Source organism: Helianthus annuus, chromosome 14 (assembly GCF_002127325.2).
Source record: "Helianthus annuus cultivar XRQ/B chromosome 14, HanXRQr2.0-SUNRISE, whole genome shotgun sequence".
Classification (NCBI taxonomy): domain Eukaryota; kingdom Viridiplantae; phylum Streptophyta; class Magnoliopsida; order Asterales; family Asteraceae; genus Helianthus; species Helianthus annuus.
The window spans coordinates 144,471,554-144,488,458 of record NC_035446.2 but is presented as its reverse complement, the minus strand read 5'-3'; the positions used below and the strand labels follow the sequence as shown (position 1 = coordinate 144,488,458).

Genomic DNA, 16,905 nt, shown 5'->3' with positions numbered 1-16,905 from the left:
GAACATGACACAATGACTCATAACTCGTTTGCCCTAACAGTCCCCTCCGCCATATACCAGACTACATCGTTCTCACAGCAATCAAGAACTGAGCTTCGTGTACAGATTCATGGGGAAAAAGAAGAACAACGACAACAAGCAACAACCACAAACCGAAAAACCACAGGAGGAACAGCAGACTGAAGGTAAATTCTTGTTAGGCAAACCCAAGTTCAAAAAGCTCGAAAACGGCCGCTACAAATGCGTCCAAACCGGACACGAATTACCGGCCGATGCCAGAGAATCATACGCACAAACCAAACACTGTCGGCTCGGTCTCATCGATTCCGCTTTGGCTCGTAATAAGCCTCCCCTCAATATGTTCAACCAAGACCCTCTTTGCCGGTATTGTTATTTCCTCAATTTTTTTTTTTTTTTTTTTTTTTTGTAAAATTAGGGTTTAGGGTTTATAAATTGACAATGGGTTTATAACAAATTTTTGTGATTTCGTGTTTTTGTTTCAGTTCTAAGTTAATTTGCAAGCTAACTGGACATACTGTGAACAAAACTGAGGAGCATATATGGAAGCATATCAATGGAAAACGTTTCCTCAACATGTTAGGTTTGTGCTTTAATTTGTTCTGAAATGTTATTATGCAAGTCTTTTCTTGTATGATTGATTATGTGTTGTTTGTTGTGTGATTACTCATCTGTTTGGCTATCAGAATCCATAGTTCTTAGTGGTCTTTATGTATGCTAAATTTAGAACTTAAAAAGTGTCTAAAAACATTATTTACTTTAGTTTTTATTGTTTGAAGACATTCTTGATATTTGAGCACAGAATCAAGTTGGGGTCTTTTCAAAGTTAGTTTAATATGCAATCCTTGTTAAACAGCTAGTGAGGATTATAAGGCTAGAGGGTATGGTGACATCCCATCCTTGGAGGACCATCCGCCACGTAGGCGCCACGTCATAGTCCTCCCAAGGATGGTCACTAGAGGGTATGGGAGGATGATCCTACCCCACCACTTTTTTTATTTTTTTTTAATTTCTATGCCCTATGTACAAGTATTGAAGCCTAATGTACAAGTCAAATAACACAAACAAACAATGAAACAAAGGGGGCCCACCTGGAGGACCGTCCTGAACGTCGAAGAATGGACGTTGAAGACGGGACGGGATGGAGGACGGGAGGGGCGGGATGGAGCCGGCGCCGGTGGAGGACGGTAGCCCATACCGTGCAGCCTAAGTATTCTTCTAGTCCTCCTCCATCTTTTCTCTCAAATCCTCGTTAGATTGATTATGTATATGTGTGTGTGCGTGCGTCATAAGCCTTTCGTCCGACAACTAGAATATGTGTTTTGATTCGAAAAGAAAATTTTAACTGGAACATATGACGTATTTTTTTCATTTCGTTGCAACGGTCTTCTGTTGTTTAACATAGTTATTGTTTTTCTTATTATAAACCAACAATTCAAGTTTTTATCAAGTTTAAGGTTAAGAAATTTGTCTGTCTTGACTAAAGTGTATAGTCAAAGTATCAAACATAGATTTAGTTTTGGATCAGAGTAACGTATCACTACGTGAATGTACATACCTTGTGTCTGATAAACAGAGAAAGAGGAAGCTGAAGCTGGAAAAGAATCATCAAATGGTTTGGTGGAAGAAGAAGGTGTCGAGCAGAAGTCAGAAAAGGCTGAAAAGAGCAAAGAAGAAGGTTCAAAGAAAAAGAAGAAGAAGAACAAGAAGAAAAAAGAAAAGGAGATTGATGTTAGCAAGGTCATATCTGAAGTAAGGAATCCGGAAGAACATGATAGTGACGCTGAGGAAGAAGAGTTCTGGATGCCTCCAGTAGGAGATCGTTGGGACTTTGATGACGGGAAAGATCGCTGGGGTTCTGATTTAGAATCTGATGTGGATGCAGAAGATGATGACGCAGAAGATGGTGATGCAGATGAAACAGGTATATATGTGATTCAGTAATCGTATCAATATACGACTTTTCAGATATTGTGGGATCAAATTCAAATGCGAAGTTGTCCAAAGTAACGGTCTTTAGATGCTTTTCTGGGACGAATGGGATACACTAGAGGTGGCAAAAAGGACGGGTTGGGTATCGGGTCAAAACATATTCATGTTGAAACCAGTTGTATTTAGTAAGGGTCAAATTTATTCTGGCCAGGTTCTACCATAATCATTTATAGCCCATATAAATACACTTTATAGTCAGCTGTTTTTAAAATAAAAATGATTAAGGCGGTTGTGATTAAATACACATTGACCCATTTTTAACCTGTTCAAACTGTAAATTTTTTAATTTTTTTTTTGGTGTAGGGATAAACCATAACCCAATTTGACCCCCTAACAACTTTAATTTTGACCATTAGTATGTGTTCTATACGGTATTTGGTTGCAAGCAATTTGAATATACTTAACTGTGGTCATTGTGCTTATCGTTAGATGTTGGTGATGGCGAAGAAGAGAGTAATGAGACACAGGAACTTTCTAAGAGGTATATGTTTTCTTCTTTGTGCTTGTTTTCTCATAACTTCTGATTCTTACAATATTTTCTGACACAAAATGTGAACTTTTTTCTGTAGGACAAAGAGAATGTCGATAGAAATCGAACCAAGTGACTTGGCATCAAAGAAGAAGAAAAAGACCCAATCCACATGATATATTTCTCTATACCGTGTTCATGAGTTTGCTTGTTTGTTTTTTTTCTTTTGAACTTATAGTTAATGTTTTCCTTGATGAATTTGGTTGTTTGTAAAAACAAGTGGAATGTTCCATGAGGGAATTGCACAAGTTTTTGGCAGTTGCTTGTTCATCAAGAGACTTATTGTTGATCACAAAAAGATTCTACATCAGGTTTTTACTTTGGCCATACTATGTTGTCTTAATCGGGCCCACGTTGGCTTCAAAGTTTGGCTTTTTTGTTCGTTCCCCGGGATGTCATACCGCCAGCTGCCACTTGACAGTCGTGCCACCACATGAGCAGAATTCTATGGCTTAACACAGTGGGACGAAAACCCGGTTGGGCTCGGGAATCGAACTGACAACCTCACAAAAGGCCTAGTCCAAATCCTTCATTGTCTATATCCACCCAATGTGACGGTACACAATGAATATTTTCGTGAATGTAAAATACAGGTTGGATCTTGTACAAGACATAACTACCGTGTGAAGCATGCGCGACAACTAGAGGAGGACAAGTGTAATTGGGAGCAAGGGTAATTTAGTCGTTTCTCAAGAAAACAACTTCTCTCTTGATTTTCAAACGGCTATAACGTTTTCATACATTAATATTTAAAAAAAAATACACCGTATTAATAAGCATTTCATTCTCTTTAATTCGACCAGCCTATTACTATAGTTTTCTTTAAAAAATTTACAGGATTTTGAATACTCATTAGTCCATTATGTGATTACGTGATTTTGAATGCCTAGCATATGACTACGTGATTTTGAATACCCGTTACGTGGTCACACATTCAACATAAACTATTACTTGATTACACATTCAACATAAAACATTACGTGATAACACATTCAATATAAATCTATTACTTGATTATACATTTAATATGATTAGACATGAAATATTAGATATTACATGTTTTGGTTTTACGTAATTACGTAATCATTCAATGTGGTTTTACATAAAATACTATAATGAAACCACATAATCACGAAATGTGTATTCAAAATCACGTAGCCACGTAATAATACATAGCCAACTATTGTTACGTAATTACGTAATCACTTAGTGGGGTTCACATAAAATACAATAATGAAATCATGTAATGGGTATTCAAAATCACGTAATTACGTAGTCATATGCTGGGTATCCAAAATCACGTAGTCATACGCTGGACATTTAAAATCATGTAATGAGTATTCAAAATCATTTAATTTTTTTAGAGAAAAATATAGCAATAAACTACTGAAATTAAAGACAGTAAAATGTTCGTTAATACGATGTAATTTAAAAAAAAATATTAACGTCTGAAAAATTTATAGCCGTTTGAAAATAAAAAGAAGGAAGGAAGTTAAAGTGAGAAAAAACATAACATCATTTGTCTGTTTGTTTTTTCAATTATTTGAATCTCGAAATTGCCATCGCCTAATTTTGAGCCATACTGCACATGGATCTTATTCGATACCCCTTGATTTTCTCTCTCAAATAATAGTTTCGTTCAAACATGTGTGTAAACATTTTCCAACCGCCTATTGTAAAGCTGGAAGCATATCCTCTTTGCTGACGTGTGAAACCGGTCACGTACACTCCTCAATAACCCGCACTCAAACGCCACCTAACTACTCATCATTCAGCACCGAGTTTCCAAATCAATAAAAGAATCAAAACAAATCCTAATCGGAAATAATTTTCCATCACAGCAAAGTCTCAATCACATATTATAATCAGGTTTGTCTCTTTGATTCATTCATTACTTTATCTGTATGTACTGAATATGCTTAACTACTGATTTTAAATCTGAATTTGATTCGAATCCGAATTCACTTTTGTTGTTGGATTACCAAACTTTCGCTGATCTACGTTGACCGTTATGTGGTAACAAATATCCATCAGATTACACGGCGGCGCCGTCTGTTGACGCACTTGTATGAAATCAAGCTTTCTGTATACGATTGTTTAATTACCGGTTTTTAATTCAAACACTTATATTGCACACAATATACATGAAGATAAGTAACGTAACCGCAATCTAAAGAGAAGCTTTCTCCGTAACCGCTTTATTAGGCTTTTTAAAAAAAAAAAAAATACCGATCGGTTTCTAGGGCTAATTTCGAGACTATTTGTCTTTGATTTCCATGTTATTTCTTATAGTTTGCTATAAGTATAGGGTTATGATTTGATTTAGTGTCTAAATCATCTGAGTTTTAATTAATTTACTAGAAGTTTTTTCTTACAGAGGGTGTTTTTTGAGAAGATTAGTTTTGATTAAGCGAATTCAATTACGATGGGTGCCAATACTTCAAGGGATGAGGACGGGAGTTACAATGGTGCTTCTTATCAACCGACTTCGTCTTATTCTCGAAATCAGCAGGGAAATTATCCGCAGCAGTCTTATTCGTATCCATCTCAATATGAACAAAATTATCCGTCTCAGTACGAGCAAAATTATCCGGTTCAGGAGGCATATCCAGCGTATCCACCACAACACCATCCTGCACCAACACCGGCACCCGCACCCGCACCCGCACCAGCGGCTGCAACTCCAGCTCCAGCTTATGGGGGTCCGCCTCATAGACCGCAGAATAAATTTGACAGGAGATATTCGACAATTGCTGATAGTTACAGTTCGTTGGAACAGGTACCGTTATGTACATTTTCTTATAGTATTCTGATTGTTGAGCGTTTTGCTAATGGCATATATATATTTGTCAATATTTGGATCAGTTTCTGTATGGCAATCTTATTAGTGGACCATGAGTCTAAAAATGAATTTTGTTTGTGTATGTCTGGACATATTCTTGTATTCTGCTCGTATCATACAATCAAGATAACATCTTTTTTATAGTACCGGTCTTGTATTTTAGCATGTGCAAGTTCTATGTGATGGTATCTTATGGCTGTTTGTGGAATTGCAAAGTCTGTGCATTTACCTATACTTTTTTTAGAAATTATGTGGTAATTTTTTTTCTATGCAGGTAACGGAGGCTCTTGCACGTGCAGGTCTCGAGTCGTCTAACCTCATTCTCGGTATTGACTTCACGAAGAGCAATGAGTGGACAGGTAAAATTATAATCCTCAGTAATTTTAAATTACTTTACGAAAGTGGTTATGCTAACCATACGTTTGGTAAATAGGTTCAAGATCCTTCCACCGAAAAAGTTTACATCATATTGGAGATGGTTTGAATCCCTATGAAATGGCAATATCCATTATTGGGAAAACCTTAGCAGCTTTTGATGAAGATAATTTGATCCCCTGTTATGGATTTGGAGATGGTATGGTTTTGTACGCCAATAATTTATTCTTTATAAGGATATTAACATATATACGGGTTCGCAAAAATCTTTTCAACTTTTATTTTAATTGCAGCATCCACACACGATCAAGATGTTTTCAGTTTTTATCCCGAAGAGAGGTGTTGTAATGGATTTGAGGAAGTCTTGAGTAGGTACAGGGAGCTTTTACCCCATCTAAAGCTTGCAGGTGTTATATCTTTTCTAACATTATCTTCGTTTATGTTTACTGTTTCAATATTGCCATATACTTCTATGCGTGAATGTTTATTTATTGTCACCATAGGCCCAACATCATTCGCCCCTGTAATTGAGAAGGCTATGACAATTGTTGAAGAAAGTGGTGGGCAATATCATGTGTTGGTTATAATCGCTGATGGTCAGGTAATATTTTATATTTCTCTTGTTTCATAGTTAAAATTTGCTTCTTTTAAATTGTCTGGAATTAAATATTTTGTGAATTATATAGGTAACAAGAAGTGTGGATACTGGGCGTGGTCAATTGAGTCCACAAGAACAGAAAACTGTAGATGCCATAGTTGAAGCAAGGTGCTTTTCTGCAACTTTAATAAGTTTATAAAATGTTTTTTTTTTTTTATAGTTTCTTCCAGCTGAAGTGGAATGCTCTTTTTGACAGCAAGCTTCCACTATCAATTGTATTAGTTGGAGTTGGTGATGGGCCGTGGGACACAATGAAGGAATTCGATGATAATATCCCTTCTCGGAGCTTTGACAATTTCCAGGTATATAATAATTGCTGATTTCAATATTATTTATAGAGGTGGCTTTTCAATAATTTTGATTTCAATTTCCACCTATTTATTAATGTATGGAAAAAGAGAACGGTTTAATAAGTTGAAAGTAATGAGTAGAGGGGCCCAGAACGAAATTCAAACGCAAGATTCTAACAAACCTCCATTATTCTAACAAACCTCCATTATTAGGGTTGGGACTAGCAACAAGTAATTAAAGAGTTCCACTTATAAAAAAGGGAGTAAAGTACACAGATGGTCCCTGTGGTTGGCCAAAAATTTGGATTTGGTCCATAGCTTTCCTAAAGTACACGGATGCTCCATGTGGTTTGTACTTTGTGACGCATTCAGTCCCCAACTTTACCAAAAGTCACATGGATGGTCCCTGTGATTTGCCTTTGTAATGTGTTTAGTCCCTAACTTGGACATGCTGAAACTTTTAGATTTGTTGGTTGGAGACTAGATTTGTTACAAAATGCAAACTACAGGGACCATCCATGTACTTTTGGAAAGCTAGGGACCAAATCCAAAATTTTGGTAAACCACAGGGACCATCCATGTACTTTACTCTAAAAAAAGGGACAAAAGCGCTTTGGCAAAAGATCAAATACAAATAATCTTAACATACTAAACATACAAATTGAAGGAAAACCCAAAAAGACAAGGTGGCATTTTTGTAATTACCACCAACTATCAAAGTTACAACCAAAAATACCTAAAAAAACACAATTTTTTTTTTTAACATTTTTTATTAAAAAATCGCTACATTTCGTTAGCAAAAAAAAAAAAAAATTTTTTTTTCTTTGGCTGCTACTAAAAGTAGCGATTTTTTAATAAAAAATGTTAAAAAAATAAAATAAAATAATTTGTGTGTTTTTTTTTTTTTTTTTTTTTTAGATTTTTTTAGGTTTTTTGGGGGGTTTAGTTTTTAGCATTTTAGCTTGGGTTGGGGGGGGGGGGGGTTAGGTTTTTTTTTGGGGGGGGGGGGGGTGGGGGGTAGGTTTTTTTTAGGTTTTTGGGGGGTGGGGGGTTTAGGTTTTTTTTGGAGGTGTGGGGGGGTGGGGGTAGTTTTTTTTTAGGTTTTTGGGGGGTGGGGGGTTTAGGTTTTTTTTGGGGGTGGGGGGAGTGGTTAGGTTTTTTTAGGTATATTTGTAGAGTAACTTTGATAGTTATTGATAATTACAAAAATGCCACCTTGTCTTTTTGAGTTTTCCTTCAATTTGTATGTTTAGTATGTTAAGATTATTTGTACAAGAACTTTACCCAAGCGCTTTATTGTAATAATATTGTTTTTTAGGGTGTAAGGAGTGGTTAAACACTTTGGAGTGGCAAACTAATAAATCAACGAATGAGAGTGTGCCACGTCAATCAGTGAAAAGTGTTTAAACTTTGGTGAAAAGTGTTGGCAATGGGTGAAGTGGTAAACTTTTTTTTAAAAAAAAAAGGAAAAAGGTGTGATTGGTTGAGAGATGGCATGGACCCCACCCCACAACACCCTCTCTCCCATACACTCCCTCTCTCTCTCCTGCTCCCTCACTCTCTCTCTTCTTCTCGAATCGGCAATCCATCACCGAATTGTTTTGTTTGCCGCGTCGCAAGATTGTCGGCGGCGGTGTTTGCCGATCGGCAAACACGTTTGCCGAGCATTGCCGCGTCCCACACCGTATCCCCTTATTTAAATTTTGGAATAACTATTCAAAAACATTAATAGAAGGGGACAAAAGTGCTACTGGGTCAATCCAGCTCGTTTCAGCTCTTACAAAAAAATTGACTTGTTTCACCGGTTAGTCCGTTACCCGACCCGCTAATCTCTCGCCACCTTTAATTATTTTGCACGAGTGCCAAGCTAATATTCATGATACTTGTGAGATATTTCTAACTGTAAACATGTGTTCTCATGTTATTTCTTTTTATCTTATGTAAGTTTGTGAATTTCACGGAAATCATGACCAAAAATGTGCCACCAATCCGAAAGGAGACAGAATTTGCTCTTGCAGCACTAATGGAAGTTCCTACTCAGTATAAAGCAACGATCGAACTGAAGTTACTCGGGTAATTCAAATGCTCTATTTTTCATCATCACATTTTGGTTTCATAGGTTTGACCTGGCATTGACCATCTTGACCTTCGTTTTTTAATCTAACAGTAGTCGCAAAGGAATTTCTCCCAAAAGGATCGCCCTTCCGCCCCCAGTTCATATTGCACCCTCTTTTAGCAGCTCAAAACCATCACATTCATCTGGTTTTCATGACCCACAACCTTATTATGACCAAAATGCCCCTGTTACGGCTGTTCCTTATTATGCTCCAACTGGTGTAGAGCGCACTGCACCGCCTATCCCAGCTTCTACATATGAACATCAGGTACATTTTGCTATCTCTCTTGGCTTTAGGTTTTTACTATTGTTTTGATAAGTGAGTAATCTTAAATCTTAGTTAATAACTTCTGTTTACATTGCAGCTATGTCCCATTTGCCTAACAAACTCAAAGGATATGGCCTTTGGCTGTGGACATCAGGTATGCTTCTTTCAACATCCGTAAAACATTTTTTTTAAAAGTTTACAGTGCTAAGCGGCACAAATGGTATATTTAATGCAAAAAAAGCTAACTATATATATGAAATCAAGCAATCTTTGTAATTGCATCTGAGACGACGCTGATTATATAAAAAAATCTGGACAAAAATGACCAATTACCATGACTTGACCTGTTTTGACCCGTGTTTGGTGATTTGCAGACATGTTGTGATTGTGGACAACCGCTCAAGTTGTGCCCGATTTGTAGGAGTAAAATTGAAACCAGGATTAAGCTTTACTAAGGTTGGTGGTCATCTTATTCCCACACCTCTATATATTATTCTCACACCCTTCTTCACTCTATCTCTCTCTCTCTCTCTATATATATATGTATATAGATCTATATATATGTATATATATGTATATCTATGTATATAGAGATAGAGATAGAGGAGTGGTGTGTGAATATTAACACCCTTTCTTTATTTGATTTGGCTAGTGGTTTGAGTTGAAGACTTGTTTCATGACGAAACTGTAAATTGATGCATATTTTATATTTGGAAAATAGCCCATGATATTTGTGTTGCACCCATATGGATATTTTTCTAGATTGTTACCAAGTTCCATTTCACTATTAGTCTATTTTGAGTACTGCTTGACCTTATATACTGGGTTGAGAAGAGAGAAGATTCATAAATAGCCATCCAACTAAATTTGTTTTTATTACTAGTTTATAGACCCGTGTATTACACGCGTTTTTACAATATAAATGATATAGTTATGTAATCTTTAAAAAACTTTATATTACTAACGACCTATATTAATTAGTAATGAAACTTTATATAAACGAATTTCTATTACAATATTAATGGTTCACACAACTAACTTGAATTTGTCACAAATACTGGCCTATCTTAATTAGTAATACTGAAAATACCATAATAGTTGTGTATTACAAAGGTTGAATACTTAAAAACATGTAATAAACAAATTTATATATTATTAATATGAATAAAATTATGTATTACGTTACATATAACAATGTATAAATAATAATAATTTTAGCATTGTGTATCTTTTAAATATAACTTTTATTTAAAGTAAATCTCTAAGACCTCAATTCTGTTAACAAAATTCATTATTTAAGTTGTTTTTTTTCTCTTTCTCGATAAAAGCCAATTTTATTGGTATGACATAAATTAGATTTGTTATTCTTACTAATAATTGTTATGCGAATTTAATTAATAAATACTATTTGTAAAGTTATGATATAAGTTAAAGGTTTATATATGATTAATAAAATCTTTTCATTATTAAAGGTTAATTGACTATGTCACAAATGGGTATAAAATGAAATTAATATATTTCTTAGCTCTATTAAATTGAAAATACACCATAAATCAATGTAGCTACAAATCTTAATATTATCTCATCTATAAAACTTCAAAACCGTAAGTTCTATCCGTCTATCATTTTAAAACCGAGTTCAATAAAATTTTAATCTTGTTGCGAGATAGTCCTCTGGTTAGTTACTCTTTTTTAGCTTTTATTTATATGTTAGAAAAACTCATATATTGATTTTATAGATAATCTTAGATAAGGATAACAATTTTTGTTTTTTTTTTTATCTTTTGTAATTTAAACTATTTTATTTTAAGAAGTACTAAAATCATAGTTTTAAAAATTATAGATCATTTATGTATATTTTTAATCATAAATTAGAAATAGATATTAATTATTATATATTATAAATGGATTATCATAAATTAGAATCAAACATTAATTATTATATTATATATTATTAATGAATTAAATATGAAAATGCCATGTGGCATTAATTAGAAGTGATGTTAGAGGAGAAAATGCCATGTGGCATTAGAAGTATTCTTTTATTAGTATTAGATTATAGTCTTGTATATTATTTTTTATAACATCTTATTATATATCACTAGGATAACGTTACGCATTATTTGTTTTTTTTTCCACAAATAGGATGTGGAAACGAGTAGGCGATACGTGGTACCATACCATGGCGCGTTAAATGATACCATGGCTCGTGTACAGGGCCGGCCCTGAGAATTTGTGTACTATGTTCGAGCTCGAAAAAACGTGCACTTAAGCCTTAATGAAATTAGGTATTGGGCTCACTAAATATCTAAACCTAATGCGAATATGCTAATAACTAATCTAAACCACAATAATAGTTTTGTCAGTGGGCCTATGTTGGTGTTTGTATGGGTATACTCTATTAAAAAAAAGAATTTTACGTATACATATCGTTTTTTAAATAACGCGCCCTTCGAAATATCGGGACCTGGCCGATGGTCCTCCCCAACCACCCCAGGGCTGCCCCTGCTCGTGTATCAACTTTAGGTCACAAGTATCCCTCTTATGTCAATTACTTGCATATGAGATCATATGTGATACCATGTTTGCGTTTTAACTCTGGCCCCCCAACGCCACTACTTGCAAAAACGGCAGGCTTGTTGGGTTGGGTTGACATCGTTCTCTATATTAACACGATGAAAACGAAAACAATTTATAGCAAAATGCAAGACGATGAGACAAAATGAAAACAACAAAAATCTTTAGCAAAAAATGCAAGACGGTGAGCCATCGGCAACAAAAAAATGTTGAAGATGTCCACACCATGATGAATGCTTACTGGAACGAGTTGTTAATAATTCTCTACGAAGATGTACACACCATGATGAATGCCAACCGGAATGAGTTGTTAATAATTCTCTACTAATCTACAATCCAAGGAATGCAATGGTAAAGATATAAAGAGGCATGTAAATTACAAATATGCAACTTTAAATATAAAGACTAGAGTAAACTGTAATTTTCGACCCTATGGTTTGCACCAGTTCACACGTTTCATCCACCCTTAACACCTCTTGTCCCTGACGTTTGACCTTTTCACACTTTACATCCTTGGACCTTAACAACGTTAACTTTTCTATTAGTTTATTTGTGAAATTATTGATATGCCCTCCAACCTTCTTCACCAACGTATCCAAACTTTGATAGCCACCACCACCTACTACCACCACACCCAATTGGTCGCCGTGAAACCACCACCCCACCATCACACTTTAACCACTACCGATTTAAGATATGAAGCAAACTTTTTGTCAACCCTATTAATCATGTTCCTCTCTACTCGCCCACTTGGAGGATCCACCATGGAAGCTTTAATTTCCGAGCTCACCTTTTTCTCTGATCAATCTCATGTTGGAATCTTACAAAGCATGGGCGGCGATGGAACTCGACCACCGGAGGTCAACTACCATCTCCCTGACGACCTAGATCCTGCTTCAGACACCTTCGATGTGCCTTCTAGAAGCTTCGAAGAGCTCGGTTTTGAAGATGATTTGTTATGTACTTATATGGCAGCTCGGATCTAACTTGACTGGAAACGGTGCCATAGGAGGAGTTCTAGATTTCGGTTCGATCAAGGTGGGGTGGTGGCAAGTTGGAGGATATATCAGTAATTTCACACATAAACTAACAGAAAAGTTAATAGTGGTAAGGTATAGGGAGGTAAAGTGTAAAAAGATCAAACGTGTTAAGGGTAAATGAAACGTGTGAATTGGTACAAACCTAAGGGACAAAAACAGCAATTAGTCTTAAACATATTAAAAAGGATTAGAATACCCAGCCCTTTTAAAGCGGGCAACAAATTAGGTATATGTCTTGACCATTTTCTTTCATTTGTCATGAAAACATGCAGGTATGAAATGGCATCAGTCTTGCTAAGTTAAAAATGTTACGCGACACCACTCGCATGATTTTCTTATGAACCTACAAACACTCCCTATTCATATTGGTCTTTGTATGTATGTGTTAGATGAGTTATTGTCTTACAGATGTACTCAAATTTCATTTATTAAATAGAGATACCGTTGATTAAATATATTACACGGTAAAAGCAAGTAAGATTCGCGTATGAATTAATTTTCGTAAGCAACCGTATGCTTTATTTGTAGTATCAGCAGTGGTCAAAAGACATGCCCTCCCTAGTGGAGACGAAGGTTCAATTCCCGCTTAGGCCATTTTCGAGAGACATTTGAGTGAAGGGATGAATAGGGGCTTTAATCCTGGGTTTGAACCCGACTGGGGGCAAGGGTTTACGGATTCCATCTGGTTCCCGTGCATCAAGAGGCACTGTCTTATGGCGGTCGAGGAGTTGACCTTAGGCATAGCCCCAAGCAGGGTGGGTTTACACGTGAGATTCTTTTGCGTTAAAAAAAAATTAAATTAGATTAATCATTAACAATACAATTACTATGTATACAAAAATTTAAAAGTTATATGACTTGAAAGACAACATAACCAAAAATGAAAATAAGTGAAGTTTCAGAAATAACAAACTATAATCAAAATAAATATTATTATTATTAATATCAATTAGTTGTATCATCAATTACAATTAGTGTTTTGGCCACCTTCCACCATAGCTGTGCATTGAATGCTTGCTCACCAACAGCTGACACCTTCATAAACCACCCCAACCCTACCACCATCACCATCCGATCAGATGGAGCCACCACCACCTGCTATTACTTATTCATTCTCTCCTCCACAACACTAGCAATTCAACCACAACACAACAACTGTTACATCAGAATATCAACATGTCCACCACCGCATGTAACTCATACCAGAGGCTGAGAAACGAAGAAGGCCACAAGGAAACTGACCGGGAACCCAAGTCCAGAACCCGATGGCCGTTAAGGTTAAAAATCAAGAAGAGAATGAAGATGAAGATCCCGAGCCTGAGGCGAAAAGCTCTGGTGGTTATGGCAACGTTGGCGAAGGTTTTAAAGAGGCTTAAGGAGAGTCAGTCGCATTTAGGTGATCTGTTTGCTGGTAACTACTTGTTTTTGCAGGTCACTCCTACACCCTTGAAATCAGCTTCACATGCAATTGTTACCAGAGGATCTATCAAGAAGATCTAAGTAGGCTCTTGTATCGACTGTTCTAGCAAATTTTAATTCATATATCTAAATTATGTTTTTCCTAACCAAGTTTTTTTAATGTCAATATGAGCCTATTGTTATTTTTTTTAGTATTTTATGGTTTTTCCCTTTTAATTTAACTGAAAAAAGATGATAATGGTAAGAAAGAATATCAATATATAAAAACTAGGTTTTATAGTTATTCCTACATTACATTTCATTTAAAAAATAATTGAGTGATTTTTTATAGCTAGAAAAATACTAATTAACTAACTATATATTGAAATTGAAATGAATAAAATAGAAAAAAAAAAGATCATTATTAATAACAAAAAGTACGAAAGCAACTTTGGGCTAGTGGTTGGTGTTGTATAATATTTCGTTTATCTAAATTTCTCAAGATCAAATTCGATCCTATAATCGGATTTTATCATAGTGGGCCTTTGGGCAGCGGATTTTTCTCGAAACTGGTGATGGTAGGTTTGGGCTATCCACTGTTGTCTACGGTCGTGAACGTATGCAGTCGTATTTTTTGATTGGGTTAGCTCATAGCCAGACTTTTATTTTCTTTTGTTGGCCGTTAAAAAAATTACAGAAAAATAAAGTTATAACTTGATTTATTATTTTTTTTGTTTATAGGAATTTTAAATTTGCATAGTCAAACGTATTTATATGTTGAATTTATTACGTAACCAAACATAATAACTATTATTGTCGTTTGGTTTCTTTATTACTTTTTATATTTTAACTTTGAATTTAGGATGCCCATTGCTTTATAGCCTAGTGACATTTTAGAGGTGAGATAAGGCTTTGGGACCAATAGGTCCTGGGTTCGACTCTCATAAGAGAGTTTTCTCATATTTATTGGGTTTCCTCATGAATTGGTGTATAGGCATTATGCCTAGTGGAGATGGATATGATCGGGTGGCCACCGCTGGTGACATGATAATTCTCCAGTGATCCGTCAATGATCCAAATTTACCGTTAAAAAAAAACTTTGAATTTAGGAAAGAGTTGATATAAGAAAAGTAAACAATAAACATATAAAAAGATACATAATGAAGTTTTTAAATCACCCCTTTTTTCCTTTTACTTCTATATTTTTAAATCACCCATTTTTCTCTTTTACTTGTATGTTGTTAATCAAAACTACGGGTTGGGCTATATAGAAAACCCTAAAAATTTAAGAAAACTCTGGAAACTCAAAACTTCCCCCATTTTTACCCAACCTCCTGACATTTTTTTTGTGAAAAAAATAACACATTTTTAAGAGTTTTGGGCCAAAAAAAAAAACAAAAAAGCGCCGAAAGGATGTTTTTAAAAAAAATAAACAAATTTCAGCAAACTCCGGGTGACTAACATGTGTTAGGCAAAAAAGGCTGAAACTTGCTGAAATTTGTTTTTTTTAAAACATTCCTTCGGCGCTTTTTTGTTTTTTTTTTTTGGCCCAAAACTCTTAAAAACATGTATATTACATGTGTTATTTTTTTCAAAAAAAAAAAAAAAATCGAGAGGTTGGGTTTTCTAGGGTTTTCTCAAAATGGAGGGTTTTCTACCTAGCTTTAGCCTCAAAACTATTACTCCTAGGATGTTTGATATATCTATATATACTATATATAAGCATTTCCCATGTACAAAATAGTAATTTAACATCCATTTTTTAAGATGACAGACTAAAAGTCTTAACAAAACCCTGTATTTTTACAATTTTTCTTCCCATTCTGCCCTGCTTTCCCTTGCATCTTCAAACCCTCGTAATGTTATCATCAGTTTCTCAACTCAATCGTTCCCTTCAATCGTTGCCTTTTGATTCCTGAATTGCCCCAATCGATTCTCCTTCCCTCAATCAGTTTTAATCGAATGGTGCTCTTCCCCTTTAATCTCACCGCTAAAGCTTCCTCTACCTTCTGTCTATATAAAACGACCTTTTTCTGTCTTTGTATCTTAATTTTATCCGCCCAATACACATGTTATAGTGACAAAGAGGGAAATCCGGTGTTCCCTCTGATGCCTCCGATTGCATATTCAGAGAAGAGAGGGAGGGAGAACCAGAGAACACAGAGAGAGAAGGAGATGTGTGAGCGGCCATTAACAGGGGTTAAAGCGATGTCGCTTCAGTCATCTAGGGTTTCGACAGAGGGGTTCAATAGTATTTGCATTTTGCAGTAAGTTTGGTGGCATGGCTTCCTCATCGGACAGAGAGGCTACAGATGGGGTGTGTTAATAAGGAGATCGTTTGCGGCTACGTACTACCGCTAACAAAAAACGGAAGAAAGCGGGAACTCTAGGGTTCGTTCGACGGTTTCATGGTAAGTCAATTCTGATTTTTACTCTCTTTGCAAAAATTTCATCATTTCTATGAATTCAAGCTAATGTAGTCACGAGTGTTCAAGATTTCGATTTATTTTGTGTAGCTTTTAAATGTTTGTATTATACTGTCATGCTGAATGACCTTGAAATCAGATGGTGTTGCTGTGCTGTGTTGTGCTGGTGATAAGGGTATTTAGGGAAAACTACTTGACACTGATGGTGAACTCATATTGACTGCAATGACCCTAATTACGATAATGGCAAGGTAGTTATTGCCTTTATAGTCTTGAAATCAAGGAGCCATATTGACTTGTGGGGTTTGCATTTTCTGACCCGTTGGACAAGTACAAAGGAAAGCTGCCATCCATCGTTGATGATTACACGAATGAT

General features: G+C 35.6%; 2 protein-coding genes across 3 annotated transcripts; both read left to right on the top strand.

The window, feature by feature from the left end:
- Positions 1 to 2,855, top strand: LOC110904127 (surfeit locus protein 2). The gene is made up of 5 exons (XM_022149950.2): positions 1 to 384; positions 504 to 601; positions 1,595 to 1,942; positions 2,440 to 2,491; positions 2,580 to 2,855. The coding sequence occupies exons 1-5, from the start codon at positions 110 to 112 to the stop codon at positions 2,653 to 2,655; spliced, it is 849 nt and encodes a 282-aa protein (XP_022005642.1). The 5' UTR covers positions 1 to 109; the 3' UTR covers positions 2,656 to 2,855.
- Positions 2,856 to 4,089: 1,234 nt separating this feature from the next.
- LOC110904125 (E3 ubiquitin-protein ligase RGLG2) lies at positions 4,090 to 9,878 on the top strand. 2 transcript variants are annotated; one of them, XM_022149948.2, is made up of 13 exons: positions 4,090 to 4,408; positions 4,917 to 5,318; positions 5,656 to 5,740; positions 5,815 to 5,955; positions 6,050 to 6,163; positions 6,260 to 6,357; positions 6,443 to 6,522; positions 6,611 to 6,716; positions 8,650 to 8,777; positions 8,872 to 9,088; positions 9,186 to 9,242; positions 9,463 to 9,544; positions 9,741 to 9,878. In XM_022149948.2, the coding sequence occupies exons 2-12, from the start codon at positions 4,965 to 4,967 to the stop codon at positions 9,541 to 9,543; spliced, it is 1,461 nt and encodes a 486-aa protein (XP_022005640.1). In that variant the 5' UTR covers positions 4,090 to 4,408; positions 4,917 to 4,964; the 3' UTR covers position 9,544; positions 9,741 to 9,878. The 2 variants fall into 2 exon arrangements, with proteins under 2 accessions (XP_022005640.1, XP_022005638.1); XM_022149946.2 differs by having other exon boundaries at positions 9,463 to 9,878.
- Positions 9,879 to 16,905: the final 7,027 nt, after the last annotated feature.

Bases quoted from the DNA above. Each gene is read 5' to 3' on its own strand.
- LOC110904125 (XM_022149948.2), top strand. From the start codon at position 4,965: ATGGGTGCCAATACTTCAAGGGATGAGGACGGGAGTTACAATGGTGCT. The intron at 5,741-5,814 runs GTAAAATTATAA...TTTGGTAAATAG, and splicing joins GAAGAGCAATGAGTGGACAG to GTTCAAGATCCTTCCACCGA. The intron at 8,778-8,871 runs GTAATTCAAATG...TTAATCTAACAG, and splicing joins ATCGAACTGAAGTTACTCGG to TAGTCGCAAAGGAATTTCTC.
- LOC110904127 (XM_022149950.2), top strand. From the start codon at position 110: ATGGGGAAAAAGAAGAACAACGACAACAAGCAACAACCACAAACCGAA. The intron at 602-1,594 runs GTTTGTGCTTTA...TCTGATAAACAG, and splicing joins ACGTTTCCTCAACATGTTAG to AGAAAGAGGAAGCTGAAGCT. The intron at 2,492-2,579 runs GTATATGTTTTC...TTTTTTCTGTAG, and splicing joins ACACAGGAACTTTCTAAGAG to GACAAAGAGAATGTCGATAG.